This window comes from Magnolia sinica, chromosome 1 (genome assembly GCF_029962835.1).
Source record: "Magnolia sinica isolate HGM2019 chromosome 1, MsV1, whole genome shotgun sequence".
In the NCBI taxonomy this organism is placed as follows: domain Eukaryota; kingdom Viridiplantae; phylum Streptophyta; class Magnoliopsida; order Magnoliales; family Magnoliaceae; genus Magnolia; species Magnolia sinica.
This window is the reverse complement of record NC_080573.1, coordinates 21,929,355-21,952,817: the sequence shown is the minus strand read 5'-3', so window position 1 is coordinate 21,952,817 and position 23,463 is coordinate 21,929,355. Positions and strand designations below refer to the sequence as shown.

The 23,463-nt window shown below is 41.0% G+C and overlaps 1 protein-coding gene across 1 annotated transcript; it reads left to right on the top strand.

Annotated features, from left to right (window-relative positions):
• Positions 1-1,622: 1,622 nt before the first annotated feature.
• Positions 1,623-22,830, top strand: LOC131242817 (peroxisomal membrane protein 13). The gene is made up of 5 exons (XM_058241718.1): positions 1,623-1,773; positions 18,589-18,819; positions 18,910-19,241; positions 22,198-22,290; positions 22,368-22,830. Exons 1-5 carry the CDS (start codon positions 1,749-1,751, stop codon positions 22,581-22,583), a joined length of 897 nt encoding a protein of 298 aa, XP_058097701.1. The 5' UTR covers positions 1,623-1,748; the 3' UTR covers positions 22,584-22,830.
• Positions 22,831-23,463: the final 633 nt, after the last annotated feature.

Sequence of the window (23,463 nt, the reverse complement as noted above, 5' to 3'; positions counted from 1 at the left end):
ACTGTGATATGTGTAGCTTATCCATGCCATTTATCCGTTAGGCCAGCTTCTTTTAGGACATGAGCCCAAAAATGAGGCAGAATGGAAGATCAAGTGAATCACACCATGGGAAAAAATGGAAATTGATCACTTAAGAGTTAAAAAAGCTTCTTGGGGTTAAGAAGTTTTGGATGAAACTTATATTTATTTCTCCTTTATCAATGACTGTATGTGACTTTATGAACAATTAGATAATAAATAAACATTAATATCGGCCTAATGAATGAAAAGGCTTTTAATGGTGGACATTTAAGCCCATTGTTTCCTATGGAAGTGGCCAATCCAGCCTTGCATTTGACTCATTTTTGGGCTCACACCCCTGTAACAGATGAACGAAGTGGATATATTACATACATCACAATGTGGCCTACAAATTTAAGTAAGCTCTTTTAAACTAATTTTTGAGGAGAAAATATCCACCAAATTTCAATCAGGGTTAAAAGGTAATAATGTTTTATTATTATTATAAACTATTTACATATGAAATAAAAAATAAAATAACCTAAAAAAATGACGTGGAAAAATGTATGGACCGAGTAGATAAACACATACATCACGGTCAGCCCCGTGGAGCCCTGATGAAATCCGCGTCCATCCGGTCGGCGTCTGAACGCACGCGATATTCGGTATCCTCGCTTTGTATGGCATCATTCTATAAATTGGTACGCGGAATCGAGGCACGTTTTTCAAGCCGCGGTCAGGTTCGCACCCACATCGCTGGTTCCGTTCCGGAAGCGGATTACGTCCTACCCCCTCCCGTGCAGAGCTCTAGTGGCTACCGTGATGTATGGATCTTATCCACACCGTCCATTCATTTTTTCGTATCATTTTATATTATAAGCCCAAAAATTAGACAAATCCAATGCTCAAGTGGACTACACAAAGGATATTATTAAACTCTTACCGTTGAAAACTTCTTGTGGGCCACAGAAGCTTTGATGGAGATGATATTTCTGTTTTCTCTTCATCCAGGTCTATGTAACTTTATGAATAGGTTGGATTTTAAATCAACATCACGGGGGCCCTAGAAAATTTTCAACGGTGAGAATCATTATCACCACTTCTTCCTGTGGTGTGATCCACTTGAGACTTATATCTGTCTAATTTTTGGATATGTAACCTAAAATGATACGAAAAAAATTGATGGACGGTGTGGATAATACTCATACATCACGCTGGCCACTCAAAGCTCCTGACCGTTCACAGCTGGAGACGGGCGGGGGCAGGACGTAATCCGCGTCCGTTCCGGATCGGCGAAGTGGTGCTCGTGTTTTAAATGGTGGTAATTCATACTTCTATGTTACATGCAATATATCTAGGTCGATCCAGACCGTCCATATACTGGAATCTCTTGTGGAACGTACACATTACAAATCCTCCCGACGGAGGGACCTTAATCGTCTGACATTGGCTTACATTTTCTTCTGAACCGTCCATTTTAGATACACTAGTTGGATCAGTAAGACCATTCTCTAAGTGTGAGTTTCTGATTGTGATCCATCAAAAGCTGAGACCAGGATCGGATTAATATTTTGACGGTATGGATGGAGGTGCATTTAATCGAGGTGTACGATGCGTAAGGCATCACCATTTTAAGAATGGTGTGAAACGCACAAAATAATGTGAGGGCATTCCATTTGTCGGCTTTGGGAGAGAGGAGAAGAGAAGAGGAGAGGAAAGCTCCTCCACGCTCATGTCGTTGTTCTGCCATGGAATCCAGACCTCAGCTATCAGGTCTCTCTCTCCCTCTCCATCAGCTTTTTCTTTTTATTTTTATTTTTTGTAATCTGGAATTGTTTCTATTAGGATAATGATCTGTAAAAAAAAATCGTTTTCTTCTGGATTGGAATTGGTTTGGAATCAAAATCTGGAGTCTGTATGGCTCAATTGAATGAAATTCCTGGATAGAAATCTATAGAAAGAATCCATGATGAAAATCGAGATATAGCTCTTATTTGATTGATTTCCAGAAGTTCTGATGTGAAATTTCGTTAGGGTTTTATATTCTGATTGTATTTTGGGACGGTTTGATATTTGAATTTGATGGAATTCTCCTTAAAGATCTTCGTTGATAAAATTCTGTGGAAGGGCTGCTATTTACGCTATTATTAATACATACTCCGTTTTTGTGTACTATTGTATCACCAAGAGTAGAAGAAAGGGTGTATCTGTCAATAAGGGTGGGTGTGGAGAGAGAGAGAGAGAGAGAGAGAGAGAGAGAGAGAGAGAGAGAGAGAGAGAGAGAGAGAGAGAGAGATTCTGGGCAAGCCACCATGGCACAAACATGCGAATCCGGGCATCAATATAATGGTGCGTTCTGATGGATGGATTGAATGTCGGACCTATCTTGCCATGTTGGCACGTGTGGCACATACATGATCGTTATTGCACATGCGTGTGGGCTTAGCAAAGCTTAAAAAAGAATTTTTGTAATTTTCTTTTTCAAATTGGGTTAGACCCGATGTGAGTTTGTTACATTGTAATAGCTACACATCCACGGCATAGAGGCATGCCCATACACTAATCTAGACTATTCAAATTGTGTTATATGCTTTTGATGGATCATAGCCTGAAAATTGCACCGATTGGATGATTCTCACCATCTGATTGGTGGTTATTGAGTGGAAGGTTTATGGCAATGGTTAAAAGTGCTAATTCAATTGCAATAATTGTGGCCTAGATCATCCGACTAGCGTGATTTTTGGGTGATGCTCTGCCATAAGTAGGGCTGATGTTTTGGATGGTCAATGGTCCAAATTCAACTAGCAAAATTGTATAGCTAAGATGTGTGCTATGGGTGTATTGCTAATGTTCTCTTGCAGCATAATCTGGCTCACCTGATTCATTTGTAGACTTCAACAATGTGACTGTTGATTTTCTTGCATGAAGCTTGATATGGCCATAGCCTTGAATTTTCCAAAGCATGATACGTGGTTTAGTGGACTATAGTTGTGGCATTTTTTGCCGTGATGGTAGAATACTGATTTTTCATCGATCTCTGGTGCTTGATGGTAAGAAAATATGTCATGTTACATAATTTACGGTTTTGGCCTCAGATTGTTTACAGAAAAGTGTATAGGGTTTTGTAGCTCCATTGACTGAAATTCAGTGTGAGGATTGGAGGCTGGTACAGTTAATAAGTCAATGATTCATATTGAATGGACATTACATTAGTGAGTCAATGATTCCTATTGAATGGACATAAAGGAAATGTAGCCCGGTTCTGTCTCAAGGTGAGAGCCTCGAAAAGGTTTCATTGTTTCCTGGCAACACAAAGCAGGCTAGAAAAAGCGAGTGGGGATGTAGGATCATAAACCATTCTTTTTGTTTGGTTGCTTACTTTGTATGGTTCACCTATAGAGCTTGATGATGAGAAATCATTTTTTTTTTTCATGTCAAATTTATTAGGCTGCTTGTGGAACCTAGGTGGAGGTGAAGCTTCTAAATCTTGACAGTGTTGTTTTCAATATTTTACCGGCTGGTTGTGTGGATCGTTTGGAGAGGTCATTCAACAAGGTGATAAATGATATGGTTGTTGAGCTGGGTAAAGGAAAGACCCCGATACTGGATATTTTCTCTTTTGGCTTGTTCCATGCCTTTTCAGAGTCAATAGAGGGAGATCTTATGGAGTCGCTTCATGAACCATGAGTTCCATGAGAAAGGGAGATTGAGAAAAGGTATTAACAATACTTTCATCACCCTTGTCTTGAAAAAGGTGCAGTAGTGGTAATTGAGTTTCATACCACTAGCCTTCATGGGAGCCTCTATAAAATTGTAGCAAAGAAAATAGCTTTTTGGCTAAGGGAAGTCATGGAGTTCATAATTTTGCCATTTCAAGGTGTGTTTGTCAAAGGCCATCGAATCATTGATGGGATTCATGTAGCCATGTCTGTATTGACTTGATGGTGATTTTTAGTGGTTCACTCAATAAAGAGATTTGTGACGTATGGGGCATTCTGTGGAAGATTGATATGGAGAAAGCTTATGCCCATGTAGAGTGGGTTTTCATGATGTAGCTCTTGTAAAGAATAGGCTTTGAGAAAAGATGGAGTAGTTGGAGCAAAGAATGTCGTTAAACTAGCTCTTTCTATTCAAATTAATGGCACTCATGCAGGGGCATTTTCACACTGGGCTCGAGTGGGGTCGCCTATGGGATGTAGGGGCACACTCTGGGTGGGCGAGGCCCACGGAGGAGGTCTTGTGTTCGAGACTCCTCACCGGTGGTGATTAATGCGCATTTCACACCGGGCTCGAGTGGGGTAGCCTGTGGGATGCGGGGACACACTTGGAGTGGGCAACCCGTGTGAGGCGGTACCCATGTGATTTGGGGCCCGCAAGGGGGGTTCGGCCGAGGTCCTAACCCATGAGATGTGGGGCCTGGGCTGTGAGATAAAGGGATTAATTTGTCATACTCTAACAGTTCGAGCTTTTAGAGCAAGTGGTTAATTGTCCTGCATCACACTCCTGCCATGTTCTTCGCTAATTTGAGGGCCCTAAACAATTTTATTCACTTTCCCCTTTCCTTTCACCATTGTAGTAGAAGGTCTTTGTAGGTTGTTTGTGATGCAGGCTGATCTGGGCCACGATGCATGGGCTAGGCCTAGGTGCATTAAATCCGAGCCCAATAGTTGGCCGGTCAATAAGGTGGCCCAAGCTTCCTATTTAGGTAACTAGCCTATTTAGGTAGTTAGGTAGTGAAATCAATCAGCTAGCCAAGAATAATTCAGTAGTCAAACGTTTTTAATGCATTTTTACCCCTTTATATATTTTTCATATTTCTAATAAGTCATTGGTTGTCAATGACGTTATGTTTTTCCTTGTATGTACGTTTCAAAAGCCTATATTAAGGCCCGAGACGAGTAGTATAGAGGCATATTGAAATTGAAACAAATCTCTTGAGTTGTTCTCTTCTATTTGTTTGTGTTCTTGTGCTTAAGATTGAAGGTGCCTATGTTTGGGCGGATCCTTCCCATCAGCCGGCTGTGCCAGTTTGGTATAAGAGTAGGTTCCAACGGCTGGGTTGAAGTCTTGGAGCAACAACAATCTCACTATTATTGTTTCTAGGTTCTTTGATCATAAAGTTCTTCCTAATCTCCTTTATTTACTTCATTGCATCCATTTCTCCTACCCCCATTCACCTTTTTTTTTTTTTGTTTCTTTCTTTTACAAAACCCAAAAGTCCAATTTACAAGGGGAGATTGTTGAAAATTTTTTCAATCATCAACCCCCGAAATCAGCACCATTCCAACTCATTAAAAACCCCCAAATCAGCCCTAGTTCACCCATAAAAAAATCCCCAAAATCAGCCATATTCCAACCCATTAAAACTCCCCCAAAATCTGCCCATTCCATCCCATTGAAACCCCCAAAACAAAACAAAAAGAAAGAAAGAAAAAAAAAAGGGAAAAGAAAAAGAAAAAAAAAAGAGAAAAAAGAAGAAGAAATCAGTTGTATTCTGTCCATTACTTTCTGGCATCACGATGTCTACCTGTAATGGTAACATCTATCAAGGGAGACTTATCGATCAACAATGAGACAATTGCATCACCAAGCTATTCACAAGGGTAGTCAGTCTGGAAATCGATGTTGACTAACTACGTGGAGAACAACATGGTGAGCAACTTGATCTTATTGGAGATCTTGATGGTGGTCCAAATCCACGACAAGGGCTCCAACTAGAACCTTTGGTGAATCAAAATGGTATGGGTCATTGGGAGTCTATTTATGACTTCATGCAATGGCTCTCTGCAGCTTATGACACCGCGATAGAGGTGCCCAAGAAAGATGATATTACCAAGAAAGTACGAGTTGAAGTTTCGGACTTCAATAGTCATCTTGATGTAAAAGCTTTTGTCAATTGGATTACAATGCTGAAAGATTATTTTGCATGGTATGACATGGATGATGCCCAACGAGTGGCCTTTGTTAAAGTCAAGTTGAAGGGCCCAACAAGAATCTGGTGGCAAAGCATTGACAACAACAATCTCATCATGGGTCGTCCTGCTATCACCAGGTGGACTGACATGAGGGAGAAGCTGGAAAGTAAGTATTTGCCTATAAATTACATGGATACTCTTCTCCAGGAGCTCCTTGCGTTCAAATAGGGAACTTTATCTATGGATGACTACACCGAAAATGATGCGGACATCAGTGGTGCACCATTTAGAGTGTACCAGAGGAGGAGGCATCGCCGATAGAGTAAAGGAGTTGATATGGATGGACGTTGGGTCCTTAGGACCCATTTTCTGACGCGCTACGAGTGCAGGAGCAGCATGACCGCACCTTGACCATAGGTCCATGGGTCGGATTTCACACGCTACCACATGAGTGTTTTATTTTTAGGTGTTTTTTTGTTCTTTTCCTTATTTCAGGGGCTTTATTACACTTTCTTTACTTTTTTTTTTTTGGTTATTTTCTTGTTTTGAGGGGCTTTAGTGCACTTTTACTTTTTTTCATAGCTTATATATACATTGTGAGAAACCCTATTTTCATTATTATTGAATGAATAGAAATTCGTCTCTTTTCTTCCTATTTACTAAAGAGATTAGGGTTTCAGGATTGGCCCTTGGGTATTGAGGATTCCATCCCGATTTTAGGTTTCCCTCTTTCTAAAATCTTCGAGGTGGAGGAAAAGGTAAGAATCATCCTCATTTTCTTTTGCCGACAAAATGACCTATACCTTCTTCATCTCGAAATCCTCATCCTTCACCCCTTTCGTTTCTCTCTAGATATCCCCTTTCTAGTTCGAAGGGAAAAGAGGAATGGTTAGTCAGTAGAATCAGATCTAAGCTTAATCGTGGACTGACTTATGCTAGATCCGAGATATCCTCATATCCTGAGGTCATCCCTTTTTACTGTTTACGTGATCTTATGCTAAGGGGTATGATGCTGACGGAATAACCTCATCTTTGTATTGAGATTTACCTAATCCCTTTGATTGGAAACGATTAGTTGATTGGTGTATTTATTTGAATATTTTAAAACCTGATTATATATGCATCTAGAGTTAGGGTCATTACATGTCCCTGCATCAAATTTGGTATCAGAGATCAGTTTTAGCGTAGGTCAGTTTATTGTCAATCCGTCTTTGTAGTTAAAATTTTCTACACAAACCCTTTACCCAAATTTTAAAAACCGCGTGATTGCTCTGTGTAGGGGGCATATTTTGTTGAGTTTAGTCGGCCCTTTTTCCTAGGTTTTGTTGAGTCCCCATATAGATCTAGGTCATATAGGGTAGTTGTATTGCTTTGATATCATCGTTTTTACCCCTTTCTGGCACAAAGATCTAGGGCCATTCACTTGTCATTCCTGGTGTATGCCCACGCGCATTGGTCATGGGTTCGGTCTCCATTACACCATGGACTCCGATCAATTTACCAAGCTTATGGATCTAAGAGAATGGATCAATAGTTTCGAACCTTGAGGGATAATATCGCGTAACAGTTTGCGCATCAGGATGGTAGGTTCATGCGTCTAGAGGAGAAAGTTGTGTGTATAGAGGCTGGTATTCCAACCGCCATTATAGGTGGAGCCTAGGCGACCCCTGACACTAGGGATGTCGATCAGTCCCAAGCTGTGGGCCCTGATCCACCTAGGGATGGTTTGGTCGTAGACCAGGCCCGTGGGCCTGGCAACAGACACGATGAGGTGTATCCATTACTACCCATACACAATCATAATCCTGTTCTTCCTGCTCAATGGGAAGGCCATGATGGGGTGCATCGTCAGCACCCCCAGAGATATCATGCGCACGAGAACCCTATTTCTAGGGTCATGAAGGGCATCAAGGTTGACGCCCCCAGTTTTGATGGGAGATTGGACCCCAAAGTTTTTTTTTGATTGGTTAGTAGACATGGACCACTTCTTTGAGTGGCACGGTTCGCCAGATCCACGGCGAGTTGGGTTCCGCCAAGATGAAATTGGTGGGACAAGCAAAACTATATTGCAGGAATGTGGAGCGTCGCCGTGAGCGATCTGGAGAGGAGCCAGTTCTCTTTTGGATTGAGATGAAAGAGTTGTTGCGAGAGAAATATGTTCCCGTTTCTTACAGGCAGAGGCTGTTGGATCAATGACACACTTTGCACTAAGGATCCATGACGGTGATGGAATACATCGCCAAGTTCGATGAATATATGATGAGGTGCGATGTGGATGAGGACCTTGCTGTGGTTCTCTCCCGTTTCCGTATGGGCCTCAGGCTTGAGCTTTAGCTAGAGCTCACGCTTCACATGGTCACCAGTTTGGAACATGCTTACCAGGTGGTGTAGGAGCTGGGGCACTGTGTGTCAATCCAATGTGAGGGGGATTGATTTTTGACCTACTATGCCTACAGTATGATGCAGGGACATGTGATAACCTAACCTTAAATGCATGTATAATCAGGTTAAAGAATATTCAAATAAATACACCAATTAACCAACTGTTTCCAAACAATAGGATTAGGGAATTCTCAACACAAAGATAAGGTTATTTTGTCAGGATCATGCCCCTTAGCATAAGATCACGTAAACGGTAAAAAAAGGAAGATCTCGGGATATGAGGATATCCCAGATCTAGCATAAGTCAGTCTATGAGTAAGCTTGGATCTGATTCTACTGACTAACCATCCCTTTTTTCTGTTCAAACTAGAAAGGGGTATCCAGAGACAAACGAAATGGGTGAAGGATGAGGGGTTCGAGATGAAGAAGGTATAGGTCCGTTGTCGTCAAAAGAAAAGGAAGTAGATGATTCTTACTTTTTCCTGCACCTCGAACCCGAAATCGGGGTGGAATCTTCAACACCCAAGGGCCAATTCTGAAACCTTAATATCTTAAATCAAGAGGAAAAAAATAAACGAATTCTTATTCATTCAATAATAACGAAAATAGGATTCCTCACAACATATATATAAGCTATGGAAAAAATAAAAGTGCACTAAAGCCCTTGGAAACAAGAAAAATAACAAAAAGACGAAAAATAAAGAAAGTTGCAATAAAGCCCCTGAAACAAGAAAAATAACAAAAAAAATCCAAAACTAAAACACCCATGTGGTAGGGTGTGAAATTCGACCCATGGATCTATTGTCGGGGTGCGGTCATGCCGCTCTTGCGCTCGTAGCGCGTCAGAAAGTGGGTCTGATGGACCCGTCGTCCATCCACATCTGGTACTCTGTCGGCGACGCCTCCTCCTTTGGTACACTCTAAAGGGTGCACCACTGATGTCCGCATCACAGTAGCTCCGCAGGGAGCGAGACCCCAGGTTGGAATTCAACCCAGACCTCAACCTGGTACCCAACCAGTCAACATATATCGAAGTAATAATATGGCTAGACCAAGAACTAGGCTCGCGATGCCAGGGCAGTGCTATCGCTGTGGTGGCATGGGTCACATCGCTGCCGAGTGTTCAAATAAGGGTGGGCGCATTGCCTTTTTTTCTGTACACCCTACAGAAGAAGTGACAGATAAAGTTGATGGTGACTAGGGTGACGAGGAGATCATTATCCCCTCCCTTGACCCGGCTAGTGATGTCGAGGATGATACTGTGGAGACTATCCCACTTGCAGTGGTGAGGTGTGCCTTGACCCAGATAAAGGAAAGTGAAGATTGGCGCAGAACTACTATTTTCTATACTTACACCAAGTGTGGAGAAAAGAACTGCAAAGTGATCATAGACAGCGGGAGCTGTGAGAATGTAGTTTCCCCAGTTACTTTGAGTCGGTTGGGGTTGAAGCCAGTCCCTCACCTCAAACCCATACAAAGTTTCTTGGGTGGATGCGACATCCCTTCCTGTGATCCAACAATGCCTTATTCCGATTGAGTTTGGACCATACAAGGACAAGTGGTGTGATGTGGTCACGATGGACGTTGGCCATATCATCTTGGGAAGGCCATGTCTCTATGACAAAGATGTCACAATATTCGGGCGTACCAATAATTGTGTATTTAAGTAAAGAAGCTTGTCTTGAGCTCACTCCTTCCCAAATCGTCAACAGGAGCGAAAGATGTTGCGTCCCCAGGTGGTCCTAAGAGTCAAAGGGAGCCTCAGTAGAAGTCTCTCCACATCATAGATGCTAAGGAGTTTGAGAGAGAGACTAAGGTGGGGACTATGGTGTACGGCCTACTAGCTAGGGAAAGTACACCTGAGGTTGCTATAGGGATACCCTAGGAGGCTCGTACGGTCCTAGAGGAGTTTCAGGATGTTTTCTCTGAGGACCTTCCAGACGAGCTTCCACTGATGCAAGACATTTAGCATGCGATAAATCTCGTCCCAGGGGCGACCCTACCAAACCTCCCTCACTACAGAATGAACCCCATTGAGCATGCTGAGTTGAAGAGGCAAGTGAATGAATTTCTTAAAAAGGGATTCATTCGTGAGAGTCCGAGCCTGTGCGCCGTGCCCACGCTTCTTATGCTTAAGAAAGACGGCACGTGGCACATGTGTTGATAGTAGAGCCATAAACAAGATCACTGTTAAGTATCAGTTTCCCATCCCGAGGCTTGATGACATGCTTGACATGATGACCACCTCTACTATCTTTTCGAAAATTGACCTCAAGAGTGGTTGTCACCAAATTCGTGTTCGCCCGGGAGATGAATGGAAAACTGCTTTCAAGACGAAGGACGGGCTGTGCGAGTGGTTGGTTATGCCCTTCGGGTTGGCTAGCAAGCTGGCTGATATGCCAGCCAAGACCGTTACGTAATAATACCTTGATTGGAAGTGATGCACTAGCTGATCCCAAGCCTGATAAAGGAGTAGGGTTGATGTCAGGTGGGAAGTGGGTCATAGATTTATTTTTTTTTTTTTCTTAGGTGTATTTTTGTAATTGTTAGAGAATGAAATGTACTTTATTTTCGCTAACTAGATAAATAGTTCTAAAATGTTTTGGCATTTGACATGTATCACATTGATGACTGACATGTTCATCAAACTTATTCAGAAATAAATATCTAAGAGACCTAACAGACATGACTCATGCGTGCATGCTAAAGCTATACATGCATGTTATTATTTAGCTTAGACTCAGAGACACAAGTAAGAGTATCATCGGAATCAAGAAGATACAACCCTCAAACATCATGTCCACCACTAATCCTCCTCCTGGCATGCAGATCCTAAACGACACTGAGAAAAAAAAAAAACATTACACCACAGTTTAGCTGTTTGGTAAGAGCGCTTGCATATAGCAAATTTGTAGGAAATGATGGAAAATGAAGTATTGAAGGAAACTGTAAAGAGGAATTTAACTGGTAAAGATTCTTTTCCAGATACTTTAGAATAAGACCCATTAGCTAACTTAATGTGATCTGGAAAGTGTGAATATAAAGTGAAGTTACCTTCCTTACTAGTTGTATGATCAATGGCGCCGGAATCAATGATCCAAGATGTAGGAGGACAAGGTACATACCCAGACACATAATTTGTAGATATTCTTGGTTGATTACTTAGTGTACCAGCAACAAATGAAAAAGCTCAAAGATCGACAACCTCTTCAAGTAGCTCGCTGATGGCACTCGACTCAGATCCGACAATAATGGAGTCAGGCTCCCCCTCAATCTTAACACTATTAGCTCCACTTATGGGCTTGGAATGAAGGTGGGTGAAGATCATAGCAATGCTCATGAGTGTGTTGATGATGGCCACAATGGATACAACTTGTCCTGGTCAATATTTTGAGAAGCTGAACGAGGCTTCCCCTTTTTTGAAGATCCCCCTTGATGATTTGGATCTGGCTATATAACTTCCAGGGACATAAGTGTATATAACTTCCGGGGAAGGTAAAGATTCCCTTCCCAGGATTTGTGTACACTAACGCTCGAGGTCTAGATGGAATCCAATAGCCCATTTAAGAACTCAAATATCCATTGATTCTCCAGCCACTCGCAGAGTTTATCTACCACAACTGCAGGCATACAATACAACTACTTCCACCGAAGGTGAAGAGCTGCATAATACTCCTTCACAGTAGGTTACCCTTGCTGCATTTTAATTGCCTTTGCTACATTTTGGTAATCACTCTATACAGCTGAAAGGTACGTGCCAAGTCATGACATTGAGGGTACATATCTGCTACAGTATCCCAAACTTCTCCCATCCAACTTTACTGTGATAATTACCAATCCCAGAGGTTGGTCTTGAAACCTAGTTCCTCCGGATGGAGAGCCTCTGTGATTGCTCATCCCCAACTTCATAGAAACTTCATTTAAAAAAATAAAATAAAAAAAATGTTAGAATGGATTGCAATGTCTATGCATGAGACGAGGATTTTTTAAGTGGGTGAATGGGGAAAATTGGGGAAATCTTAATTTCCTCCATTTTTATACAAAATTGAGAATGGCTTTTTTATTACTTGTTTTGTATATCATTTGATATGAACTCATTGCACTGGTTTTTTCTGATAGCACATGGTTTAGGTCCTTATAAAATAGAAACTTATTATGTATAGTTGTTTTTGTCAATATTTTGATTCCTAAATGTGTAAACATGTGTCTTTTAACATCTCCTGAAGTTTCACTGAAAAATTCCTCCTCTTCTCCAATGTTCCCCAATGTTTCCTCCAGCCAGTTACATTTTTTTGAGTGCCGGCAATATTGATACATGTTCCCCAATCCCCGGTCATTGTTAGGTGTAAAGCTACTGATACTGTGAACAATGTTCTCAATATTTATGTAGGTTTAATTATTGTAGTTTTTGGTCAATTTTCATTCTTTTATAACTCATCCCAAGTGTACATCACAAAAATTTCCAATTTCCAGAAGAAGAATGAGAACTAACCACGGATGGGCAAGGTCCTGCAACTTGTGGTACCACACCATATTTCCCATCAACATGCCACTTGTGTAGGAAATCAGTACCATGTAAATGTAGGCCCACCATGAAGATCACCTCAGACAAACAGGCTTTTCCACACATCAGGTGGGCCACTTTGTTGAAATCAATAGACAACCAACTGTAGGACTCAACATGCAAGTGTGGCCCACCTAATGAGCAGATCAGTCTGACTTTTTACAAGGTGATCTTCATGGTGGGGCCTTCATTTTTCGTGGCACTGATGCTTTATGTAAGTGGGATGTTGGCGGGAACAGTGGTATGGTACCAAAAATTGTGGTACCATTGCTGTAGGTGATCACTTCTCAAGATGAGCTGGGATACGAGTTTCTGACTTTGGTTTACTCCTCTCAACTTTACATGGTATCGGTCTGTTTCTGCCTCCTAGCTTTTAAATATCATATGCAGTTAAATTCTTCCACTGAAGCTCACTCGAGCCAATACGTCATTCTTCCACTGAAGTGGAAACTCACTCAAGCCAATATTTCATGCCACTACTTGCATCCACATGCATGTGCTTTTTAGTTGAGACACCTCCTTGGCTTTTATTTTCACAAGTATTATTGTTCCTTGAAGCAATGTGCCACAATTTGTAAACCCAATCGTGGTGGAAAGTGAGCAAGGGTGTGGTAGGGCATTCCTTGGAAGTGAAATGCCACAATTCGTAAGCCCTGTTGTGGTGGAAAGTGTGCAAGGGTGTGCCAGGGCATCTTTGGAGGCAACAGCTAAACAACATCCAGTTGTGGTAAAAAATGAGAAATGGTTCTTGCACTTGACTGGATGGCTGTAGGTAACTTTGTTAGGTGAGAGTATGAAGTTGGTGGATAAAACTAATAGATTGGGATTAATAAACCATACTTGCAAGGTAGAAGTGGAAAAGAGCAAAACCCGGAGCAGTTGGAGACTAGGGTGCAACTTGGGTATGGGTTCAAGCTGAACCCGACAAGCCCAACCAGAATTTTTTTTTTTTTTTTTTCGGGTTGGGCTGAGATCGGGTTGGACTATGGCTAGAAATCCTCAACCCAACTCAGAGTCAGGTCAGGCTTGGGTTGAGGCCTCGGGCAAGCCAGCCCAACCCGAACTCGACCCAATAACAACTTGATATGAGTATTCTAAGGCAAAGAAGAAGTCTTAAAACAACATGGATCTCCTTCTCCACCAAATGTGGGAACAAAAACGCCAACTCAGAAGCCGATTCTATTCAAAAATCATATCTTTTTTTTTTTTTTTTTTTTCAGATTGCAAATGGGTTTTTTCAACTTTTCTAGTTCGATCCGATTTTCATTGATCTTTTCTCTCTTTGAACTTGTGTGAGCGGGAGAAGAAAAAGTGATTTTTTTTTTTGTCAATCTCTCTCTCTCTCTCTCTCTCTCTCTCTCTCTCTCTCTCTCATTATCTTTATGGATATGATGATTCAATCTGACAAACTTGACCCAACCCAAGATGGGTTGGGGATGAAGATATGATAAATTAGGTTGTGCTTGGGTTGTGGAGGTCTGGTTGGGTTGGTCACAGGTTGTCTCGATTTGAAGTTGTGTTGAGCGCAAGTTGAGCCTTAACCCGAACTGACCTGCTCAAGTTGCACCCCTAGCTGGAGATGGCTGCAAATTTTATGTACAAGGATAATACCAAGAATGGGGTACGGATAACGAGAGGATTGAATTAATAGTGGAGGGCAATCAACTTGATTTCGGACTTCCCAACAAAGTTCTTGCTGGAAAGTCACCTGTTTGGTATTTTTCAAACTTTTATCTAATCCCTGATGTTCCCCTCATGTCTTTGGGTGTATATGCTATGTTTATAGCACTGATCCTCTTATAAACAAACTGTTTAATAAAGCTGTTAAATGCATTTTCTTGGGATATTCGTCTTTCCAAAAGGGGTATAAATGTATCGATCCACTTACTAAAAAGTGTTTGTCTCTATGGGTGTTAAATTTGTGGAAGATGCTCATACGTTTTTGGTAGAGAGGGGGAGACATTCTATAGTTCTTCCTGTTCCTGTTCTTGAGTCTAATCAAATTGTGTCCGTCTTTTGCCCCTAGTAATACTAGAAATAAGATTGTTACTTATTCAATTAAGTCAAACTTGAAAGTATATGAATGAAGGAATGTTCAGAAACCCATTATTTCTCAGGACACCATGAAGCATGCTCTTTCGGCTATAGGTACTGATAGTGTTCCTACTCGATTGCCTATTTATGATAATTCTTACTTACAATCTGCCTTATATTTATCTCTTACTATCAGAGCCAAAAGACTGTATCTCTCATCCTATTCAAAGGTGAAACAAACCTTGTCTCCTCAACATCAGTCCTTTGCTTTGACAATTGACTGTTCTTTTTCCATCATTCCTTAAAAATTTAAGGAGGCTCTTATTTCTCCTCTGTGGCACCGAGCTATGGAGGAGATGATAGCTTTTGAAAAGAATCACACATGGGAGATGACTGAGTTACTAGTTGGGAAGAATCCTGTAGGTTATCGTTGGGTGTATGTTCTCAAGTACAATTCCATATTCTAATGGAAGTATCAGTGTTTTCAGTAGCGCTCGTAGCGTAGCGCTGCCATAGCGCTACGTAGGGTGCCAAATAGCGTAAATCCCCTGTAGCGTACACTACAAGGGTCGTAGCATACACTACGGTCGCGTAGTGTGTAGCGCAGGTAGCGTGCACTACGCTATAGTATTTTATTTTATTTTTCTTTGTTATAAATAGTAGTGAACTCACACCACTACTACTAAAGTTACTTCAAAAAAAAAAAAAAAAAGAGCAGTCGAATAGGGTATTCGAAACCCCTTGGAAACCTACGTCAAACGCAACTTCCTCTCCCCCTCTTCAATCTTGCGATCCAAAAGCCCATCGAATGGGCTTCTTTGGCTGATTGTTGGAGACTATAAGGAGGTCCGTTTGGTGCAGTTTCATGATCATTAGAGAAGAAATGAAGGAGAAATGAGATTTCCCCAATTCCGGTTCCGGTCGGCTATGGAGCTTCAAATTTTAGAGTTTTCATTAATTGAAGCACATCTTGAGACAACAATAGGTACGCTTGTTCCCCTTGGTGAGTTTCTTTCAATGTATAATGAAAATAACTTGTTATTTTGAGTTTTTTTTTTTTCCCTCAAATTTCCCTTTTTAAAATGCCGGTTATTGTGCTTTTTTGTTCTTTATCATTTTTTTTCATTTCTTTTTCAATATCTTTGTGGCTATCTATTGTTTTCTATGGTACGGCCCATGTGGGGCCCACTAAGGAATGCGACATTTGTATTGTACTTGACGCTCTTAACTGTGGGATTTTTATTTTGAAGAATGTGACATATATGTGTATTTGTATGTGCGTCTGAGCCTATGACTGGGCCTCTGGTTTAGCATGTGAGCCTTAGTCCACATCTCTTTCCGTGTGTCCAAATTTGCGTGATTGATATCTATGCCTCAGCTTGGGGGAGTGTATTTGTATGTGCGTCTGAGCCTATGACTGGGCCTCTGGTTTAGCATGTGAGCCTTAGTCCACATCTCTTTCCTCCCCTTTAGTCTTTATTTTATGTTTTCTTATTTGCCCCTTAGTTTTTCTTTAGAGTTTTCTTCATATTAAGGGCATATATGTCATTATACCGTTTCTCTTCTTATTATAAACAAGATAGGGCTGAGCGTCCCAACCCTACTCTCTCTCTCTCTCTCTCTCTCACTCAAATTCTCCTCCTCAAATAGGCTTCATGCCAAGGAGATCCACAATTAAAACATCTCTCTCTCTCTCTCTCTCTCTCTCTCTCTCTCTCTCTCTCTCTTTTACTTCGACAATTGATGGAAATGTATAGAGATAAGTGAAAGAATCTACTCATGGTTTTTATAAATTTGGATAATATACAACGAAGTACCTTGGGTGGGTATGTGGTTGGTGATGAGGAGGAAATGGGTCCCAGGAGGATGTGTTGATATCATCGAAGAAATGTAAGTGTGTAGTTATGAGAGTGAGAACAGCTTGTGGGAAGACAAATGAGTTCACAGTAGTAGTGGGTCTTGATTAGGGGTCAGCATTAAGGCCTTACTGGTTTGGACTTGTTATAGATGAATTGGTATATGTTGTTTTCAGATGACGTGGTGTTGGTCAACGAGACTATGGAGAGGGCAAATGCTAAATTGGTGGTTTGGAGGAAGGTACTATGCGAAGTTCGCAGAGGAGGGAGCTACGTGCCTTGACCTTTACTGCTTTTGGTGATGTATGGTATACCTGGACCCAAGGGTTTTATATAGGTTTCTAAAGTTGATGGAACGGAGCATCCTCCGGTTGGGCGATAGGACAGGTGGTGCTACCCAATTGGTCTTTAGGACACATGGCGTTTTGCAGTTAAACGTTGGGGGTCGGACCCTTCTGATTGGATGACAGTTTTTGTTGTTCGCATCCGTGCCCTACTTTAGTGGCGTGTTGCTACTGTATGGAAGCATAGTGCCATCCCTCATTTGTGCCAGCACTATTGGTGCTATAGCAGCATATGCGCCAAACGCTACTCTGTGAGCTTAGTGTTGCAGCACTTCAGCACAGCTGGTTAGCGCGCTCCTGTGTTATGTCAACAGTATCAAGCTTTAGACTCTGCCAAAGTATTAAATAATTCCCCTGCTTCAAAAAATAAAAAAAAATGTGTGTAAAACCATGCTCATCCACGTGCAGACATGCATTCTGATATTGAACACGTGGTGGGATCTGAGCTTGCAAAAATAATGGAATCGGTGATTTGATCGTCTGCCAAAAATATCATTTCATTTCCGCTCCTTAGGTCAGCCATATTGTTCAAATTATAATAATGACCATCCATTTTGCTTTTTGAGATGGCCTGATTTTCGGACATAAGATCTTAACATTGTAGACTGTGATGGAAGGTCTCCCATTAATATTGGCACATGGTCCTGCATGCAGGTCTCCCATACATATGTAGAATTAGCAAACTTCCAGTTTCCAAACTTGAAATTTAAGTATGTTTGATGAGCTGTCCTGGATTTTACAAATCGATACCTGTATCTGTATATCTGTCCTAGATTTTTAGAAACAGAGTTGTATATTCCCTGTATTTGTATATTAATCAATATCCTTTATCTGGTTATCATAGTTGGAAATCATTTTTCGAGCACAAACCTGGGTGACATTTCCTCTCCATGCATTTAAAATATATATAAAAAAACTTCTCTGTGCTTCTCATACTTTGCGTATTTACTCAGAGAATGATCATAGAAATAGGGTGTGATGAATCTCCACTAAAACAGAAATTTCTTGCATCCTGTTTTATGGGGCGAACTGCAAAACAATTTTTTTTTCCCTGAATTCTCGTCGCAGCCCTTGTCACTTTTAGAAATCTTTTTGAAACTGGTTTTGGAGTGTTTTCAGGTCGAAAAAGCCTCATGTTTCTGACATAAGCAAGAACTTGGAAAACATCTCATGCTGTTTGATGAAAATGCTCTCTTTTAGGCTTTCTGTAGACTCTGTTTTGTAATAATATATAAAAGCCAGCCATGTTCCTGGAGGCACATAAGGTGTTTGTGTCCTTCATGTAGTCTATCTGGACTTACAGTGCATGGTTCTGCTTTGATGTTTCCCTTTCAAGGGCTTTGTGATGAGTGCAAGTTGTGTGGTTATGATGTTGCTGAAAGCGGCCTGCATGAGATCAATGCTTTTTAGCCTCATATCCAGATATGCTATCTGAAGATTCTGGATGGTTTAGTGTTTCTTAGATTTTTGGAATTTGAATTGTGTCCTTACAGGTAATATTGCTCCACCAAAACCCTACGAACGAGCTGGGACCTCATCTGGTCCTGCACCTTTTAAACCTCCATCCCCTGGTAACACAAGTGATGTTGTTGAGGCATCGGGAACTGCAAAACCTGGAGAAATCGTTTCTACCGCTGCGAGGAGTTCTCCTGTAAACACAAATGCTCTTGGAAGGGCTGTACCTACAAGGCCTTGGGAACAGAACTATGGAAACAGCCTTGGAGGTAATTTTCATTCCTACAGAGTAACATTTCCTTCTCATTTGGCATATTGCTTCTACTGAGCAGTTGTCGTGATTTCCATGCTTAATGCAGGCTATGGTTCAAGTCTAAATCAGAATTCGGGCTATGGCTCTGGAATGTACAGTTCCTATGGTGGCTTTGGAGGAGGGTCGTATGGAGGTGGGCTCTATGGTAATAACATGTATAGAGGTCAATATGGCAACTCATATGGAGGTTCTGGTTTGTATGGAGGTGGGATGTATAACAGTGGATTTGGAGGCCCTATGGGTGGTTATGGCATGGGAATGGGCACGGGCATGGGCATGGGCATGGGCATGGGTGGTCCATATGGTGATCAAGATCCAAATAATCCATTCGGTCCACCTCCCTCACCACCAGGATTTTGGATTTCCTTCCTTCGGGTGGTAAGCCATACATTTTCCTCCTGCTTTCTGCAACTATTTATTTTCATTCATTGATCTGTTGCAGCTCCTCTGTTCCCTATTGTCCTTCGTAGTCTGAAACTACAAATGGAGTGTTAGCAATCTCTCTCTATCTCTCTCTCTCTCTCTCTCTCTCTCTCTCTCTTTATATATATATATATATATATATATATATATATATATATATATGGTACTATGAGGTCGACCTCATGTGAACTTCCCATGAGGTCGAGCTGTGTGGGCCCCACCGTGATGTGTAAGTAACAGGCATCCACACCGTGCATTTGGTGGGTCCCCTCTAAGTAATGGGATATCTCAAAAATCAGCTGTATCTGGAACTCAAATGGGCCACACCATCTAAAACAGTGTGAAATCATGCCTAAAACATCTAAAAGCACTTGTCGAGGCCCACCTGAGTTTTGGATATGGTTGATACTTGGGGCGACCCCTCATCCAAGTCAGACACACACAATGGATGGGTTGGATTTCTGAGCCATATCTTAGTGGGCCTTATAAACGACCAGGAAGGTTTCATTGGGTGGGCATCCACTCTCAACTGTTGTCTATGGTGAGGCCCACCTAAGTCATGGATTGGCATGATCTTTAGGCCTGTGGCCCACCATGGAAGGGTGCATTGATTAATGGGGTGGATGTCCGTCACACATCACGGTGAGGCATACAGAGCTCGACCTCATGGGTCTGCGGGCCCCACCGTGATGTGTGACGGATTTGTTTTTTTTAGTTGTTTCTTTTTTTGTTTGCTTGGATATCTCCAAAGGTAATAAGGTTTACAAAGTAAGACAATCAGGGACTGAACCCTCAATCACTTGCACACACTCATTTTGTCTCTACCAGCTCAACTAACAAGTGAGAGAAAAATATGTAGGATTTTCACTTAGGGTCTGTTTGGGAAAAGAAAAGAAGACTAATGATTATTTAATGATGATTCCTGTAGATTTCATTTTGAGGGTCTTATTTGGATAGCAATTGGAAATCGAAATAAAGCTTTCGCAATAGTCGCCTTGAATCTTGTGCATGAGAAATTGACTATGGTCAAGGTATTCCATATCAGTAATGGTCGCTACCATTACCGATACGTGTATCGATTGTAACGGCCAATACCGGGGTGTAATGACCGTTATGACACCCGTAACGGTTGAAAATTTTCTTTTGCCTGAAAATTTCTGAAAAAATATGTAGAAAATCTAGAATAATGTAAATATTTCAACTATTTATTTATTTTTTTTAAACATGTTTATGCTAGTGTAATGGTCCACTCGTTTTGGTGAGAGTGTTGTATCAGGCTGTCTAGCGAATTTGTGAACATGATCATCTATATCTAATGTTTACACATCACAATCAAGCATTAGAATTGGAAATCAGAAAAAAGGTATAAATACTACAAATTTTTGAAAAAAAAAAAGCCCCTTGGAACTTCTATTTGCTCAAATCACTTCAATATACGGTTTTAATCTTAAAAACTATAGTAAGAGTAGTCAAAATCTGTTGTAAAATGATGTAGGAGAGTTTTTGGAATGAGAAAAATGAAAACAATGAAAGTGAAAATTGGATTTAAATTGAAAAAAGTGGCCATTTTTCGACCCTTAGGGGGGTAATGGTCATTATGCCCCGTAATGGCCGATATAGTCCCAAAAAACCAATTGCCCCGTTTCACTCTTGTATTGCATAACAGTTATGCCCATTACCTATACGTGTCGGCCTTTATGGGTGTATCGTAACGGATATGGAACACCTTGACTATGGTGTTTGGGTAATGATTGCTTTGAAATCTAATGTTTTCTTTGTTAATCAAGCATGGTGGAACATTCCTTCATGGGAGTACTCATCCATTTTCTTTTCTTTTCTTTTCCTACAATCCAAATAGCCCTTTGGTGGAAAACGAAATTCAACCATGAAGAAGGAAATCAATTTCCTCAGATGTGACAGTTTCCCACATTTGTGAAAGACGAGAACACTTGAGGGAATTGGTTTTCTTTCCACAATTTTCCTCAGAAAAGAGCCATTTCCTTTTCCTCTCTAAAAAACCAAAGAAACAGGATTTCCACTCTTTTTGAGACAACTTTTTGATGATTGACCATTCCGCTTTTTCATTGAAATCATGTATAATATATGCTAAAATGAACAAGTTGTTTGAAGATTCTTTTCTATAGTTTCCCCTATTCATAGTTTTCTTAGATATGACGTTTCCCTTTCATCTTCTACCTTCTGGTTTCCACCGACCCAAACAAGCCCACCATGGCCTTAGAACAGCAAAACAGGATTAGTAAAGCTAACCCCAAATAGTTAGACTAGTCTATCGTGATGATGTATAATATTAATATATGTGGGGGTGTATATGTAGTATGTACTACCTAGCTTCTATGTGGTGCTATGATATGTGTGTATATGTCTTACCTGACATCTATTACGTTATTAAGGAATATTAGGGTATTGAGGCACAGGCCAACATTTCTGCCCAAAAGTCTACTAGATTGGAATTTATCCCATTAATTCCATTTCTTCATTGGCCCATTTTTATTGAAAGTTGACTGCTGCGATAAATATTTTTTTTTCTTAATCACCTATTTGTAGCATGAAAGACTGAAGGAATAGGGCCTTTCAAAATTTGAAAAAGACAAGGGATCTTCCAATATGGGAGGTTTTAGGACCATCCCCATCTATTATAGTACTACAGCATAATAAGTAACTTATATTAGTTTTGTTATATGTCAGTGTGTTAGAACTCAAAAACGAGTAATGCTTGTCATATTCGCTGAGCGAGCTCATCCAAGTCTGCGATATCTGGGACCATCATGTCAAGTTGAAGTACTCGGCTTGAAAATTGTGGTTTCATCACAGCTGATTGTCTTTCTAAAATTTCTTCTTCGTAGTCATTGCCTGAATTCACCTGCAGCTACATTTCTGACACTAATGGCAGATGCAAGGTGTTGTAACTTTCTTTGGTCGGATTTCAATCCTCATTGATCAGAATACCCAGGCATTCCACTTGTTCATGTCAGCGCTTCTTCAGGTGGGCTCTTATACCTTCCGTGCTTGTGTTTTCCTCATCTTCTTGCTCAACCTTTGGACTCATGGTCATTATTCCAGCTATTTGATCGATCCGGGATGTTATATGGCGAGCTTGCGAGATTCGTGCTAAGGTTGCTCGGGGTCAAAACAAAGCCAAAGATGCACCACCAACCGGGACCACCTGGAGCACTCCCTGGCCCTGATGCAAATGGGCAGAACTACATCGAGGGGCCAAAAGCTGCAAGTGGCTCATGGGACACTGTTTGGACAGATGATGGGAGTAAAGGGAGGTGAACTTGGCATCATGCAGATATGAACGGCCCTGAAATGCAGGGGCCAGAGGTTTGAACATTGCCGGCCATAAGTTGGAACTCTTGGAAGAAATGATCACTTCTGCTAGCTTTAAGGGAATTATATGTAGACAGATGCATGTATTAGTACTGCAACATGGGATATTGGCTTTTAAACGTTGCTTTTCTTTAGAAATATAAGATTTATATCAACCCATCGTTTGTAATAAAATGTGGAGATGTTTCAATGCTGGATGTTTTCTCATAGCATGTATCTGTCTGAAAAAAAAAGATAGAAAAATGAATAAGAGAAGGAGATTTGCTGTTCAGAGCAGTAGAGTGAGGGTGCTGAATGCTAGAATTGTGGGGTCATGGATCGATTACGGTTCAACACCATGGGTAAAAAGAACAAGGATGATGTAGTGGTAGTGTTGCTTCATTTAAAAAATGGTGGTGAGGCGTCGTCTGTGCACATGGCTTGTATGGACCATCCAAACCACTGATAGCAAATCACAGAGAATGATGTTGACTAACTGTTTGTATTTTTATTTTTTTTTTTCAATTCGAATTTGGACCACTCCTTAATAGCCATCAATCAAATGGTTAGGATTGCTTTGTCAGCCTGGTTTTAACTGAAAAGTGCTTTCTGATTAAGGCAACCTCATTTATCAGAGATACGTGCTACCACTGCACTACAACGTGCAGTTGCGCTGTGTTTGGGTATTTTAAGTCTCTTGTTCGTTTCAAACAATTTTTTAAATGCATTCTATAATAAAAATATAATTAGTAAAATATCCAGTCAAACTGATTAAAGACTCCGTGGTGTCTTTTTGAGGGCAAGGTGAATGCAGCACTTTTAAAATGGTGGTGAACTATCGTAGGAG

Coding starts and splice junctions, on each gene's coding strand:
- LOC131242817 (XM_058241718.1), top strand. CDS start 1,749: ATGGAATCCAGACCTCAGCTATCAG. Junction 1,774..18,588: donor ATCCAGACCTCAGCTATCAG/GTCTCTCTCTCC, acceptor GTGTCCTTACAG/GTAATATTGCTCCACCAAAA. Junction 18,820..18,909: donor CTATGGAAACAGCCTTGGAG/GTAATTTTCATT, acceptor TGCTTAATGCAG/GCTATGGTTCAAGTCTAAAT.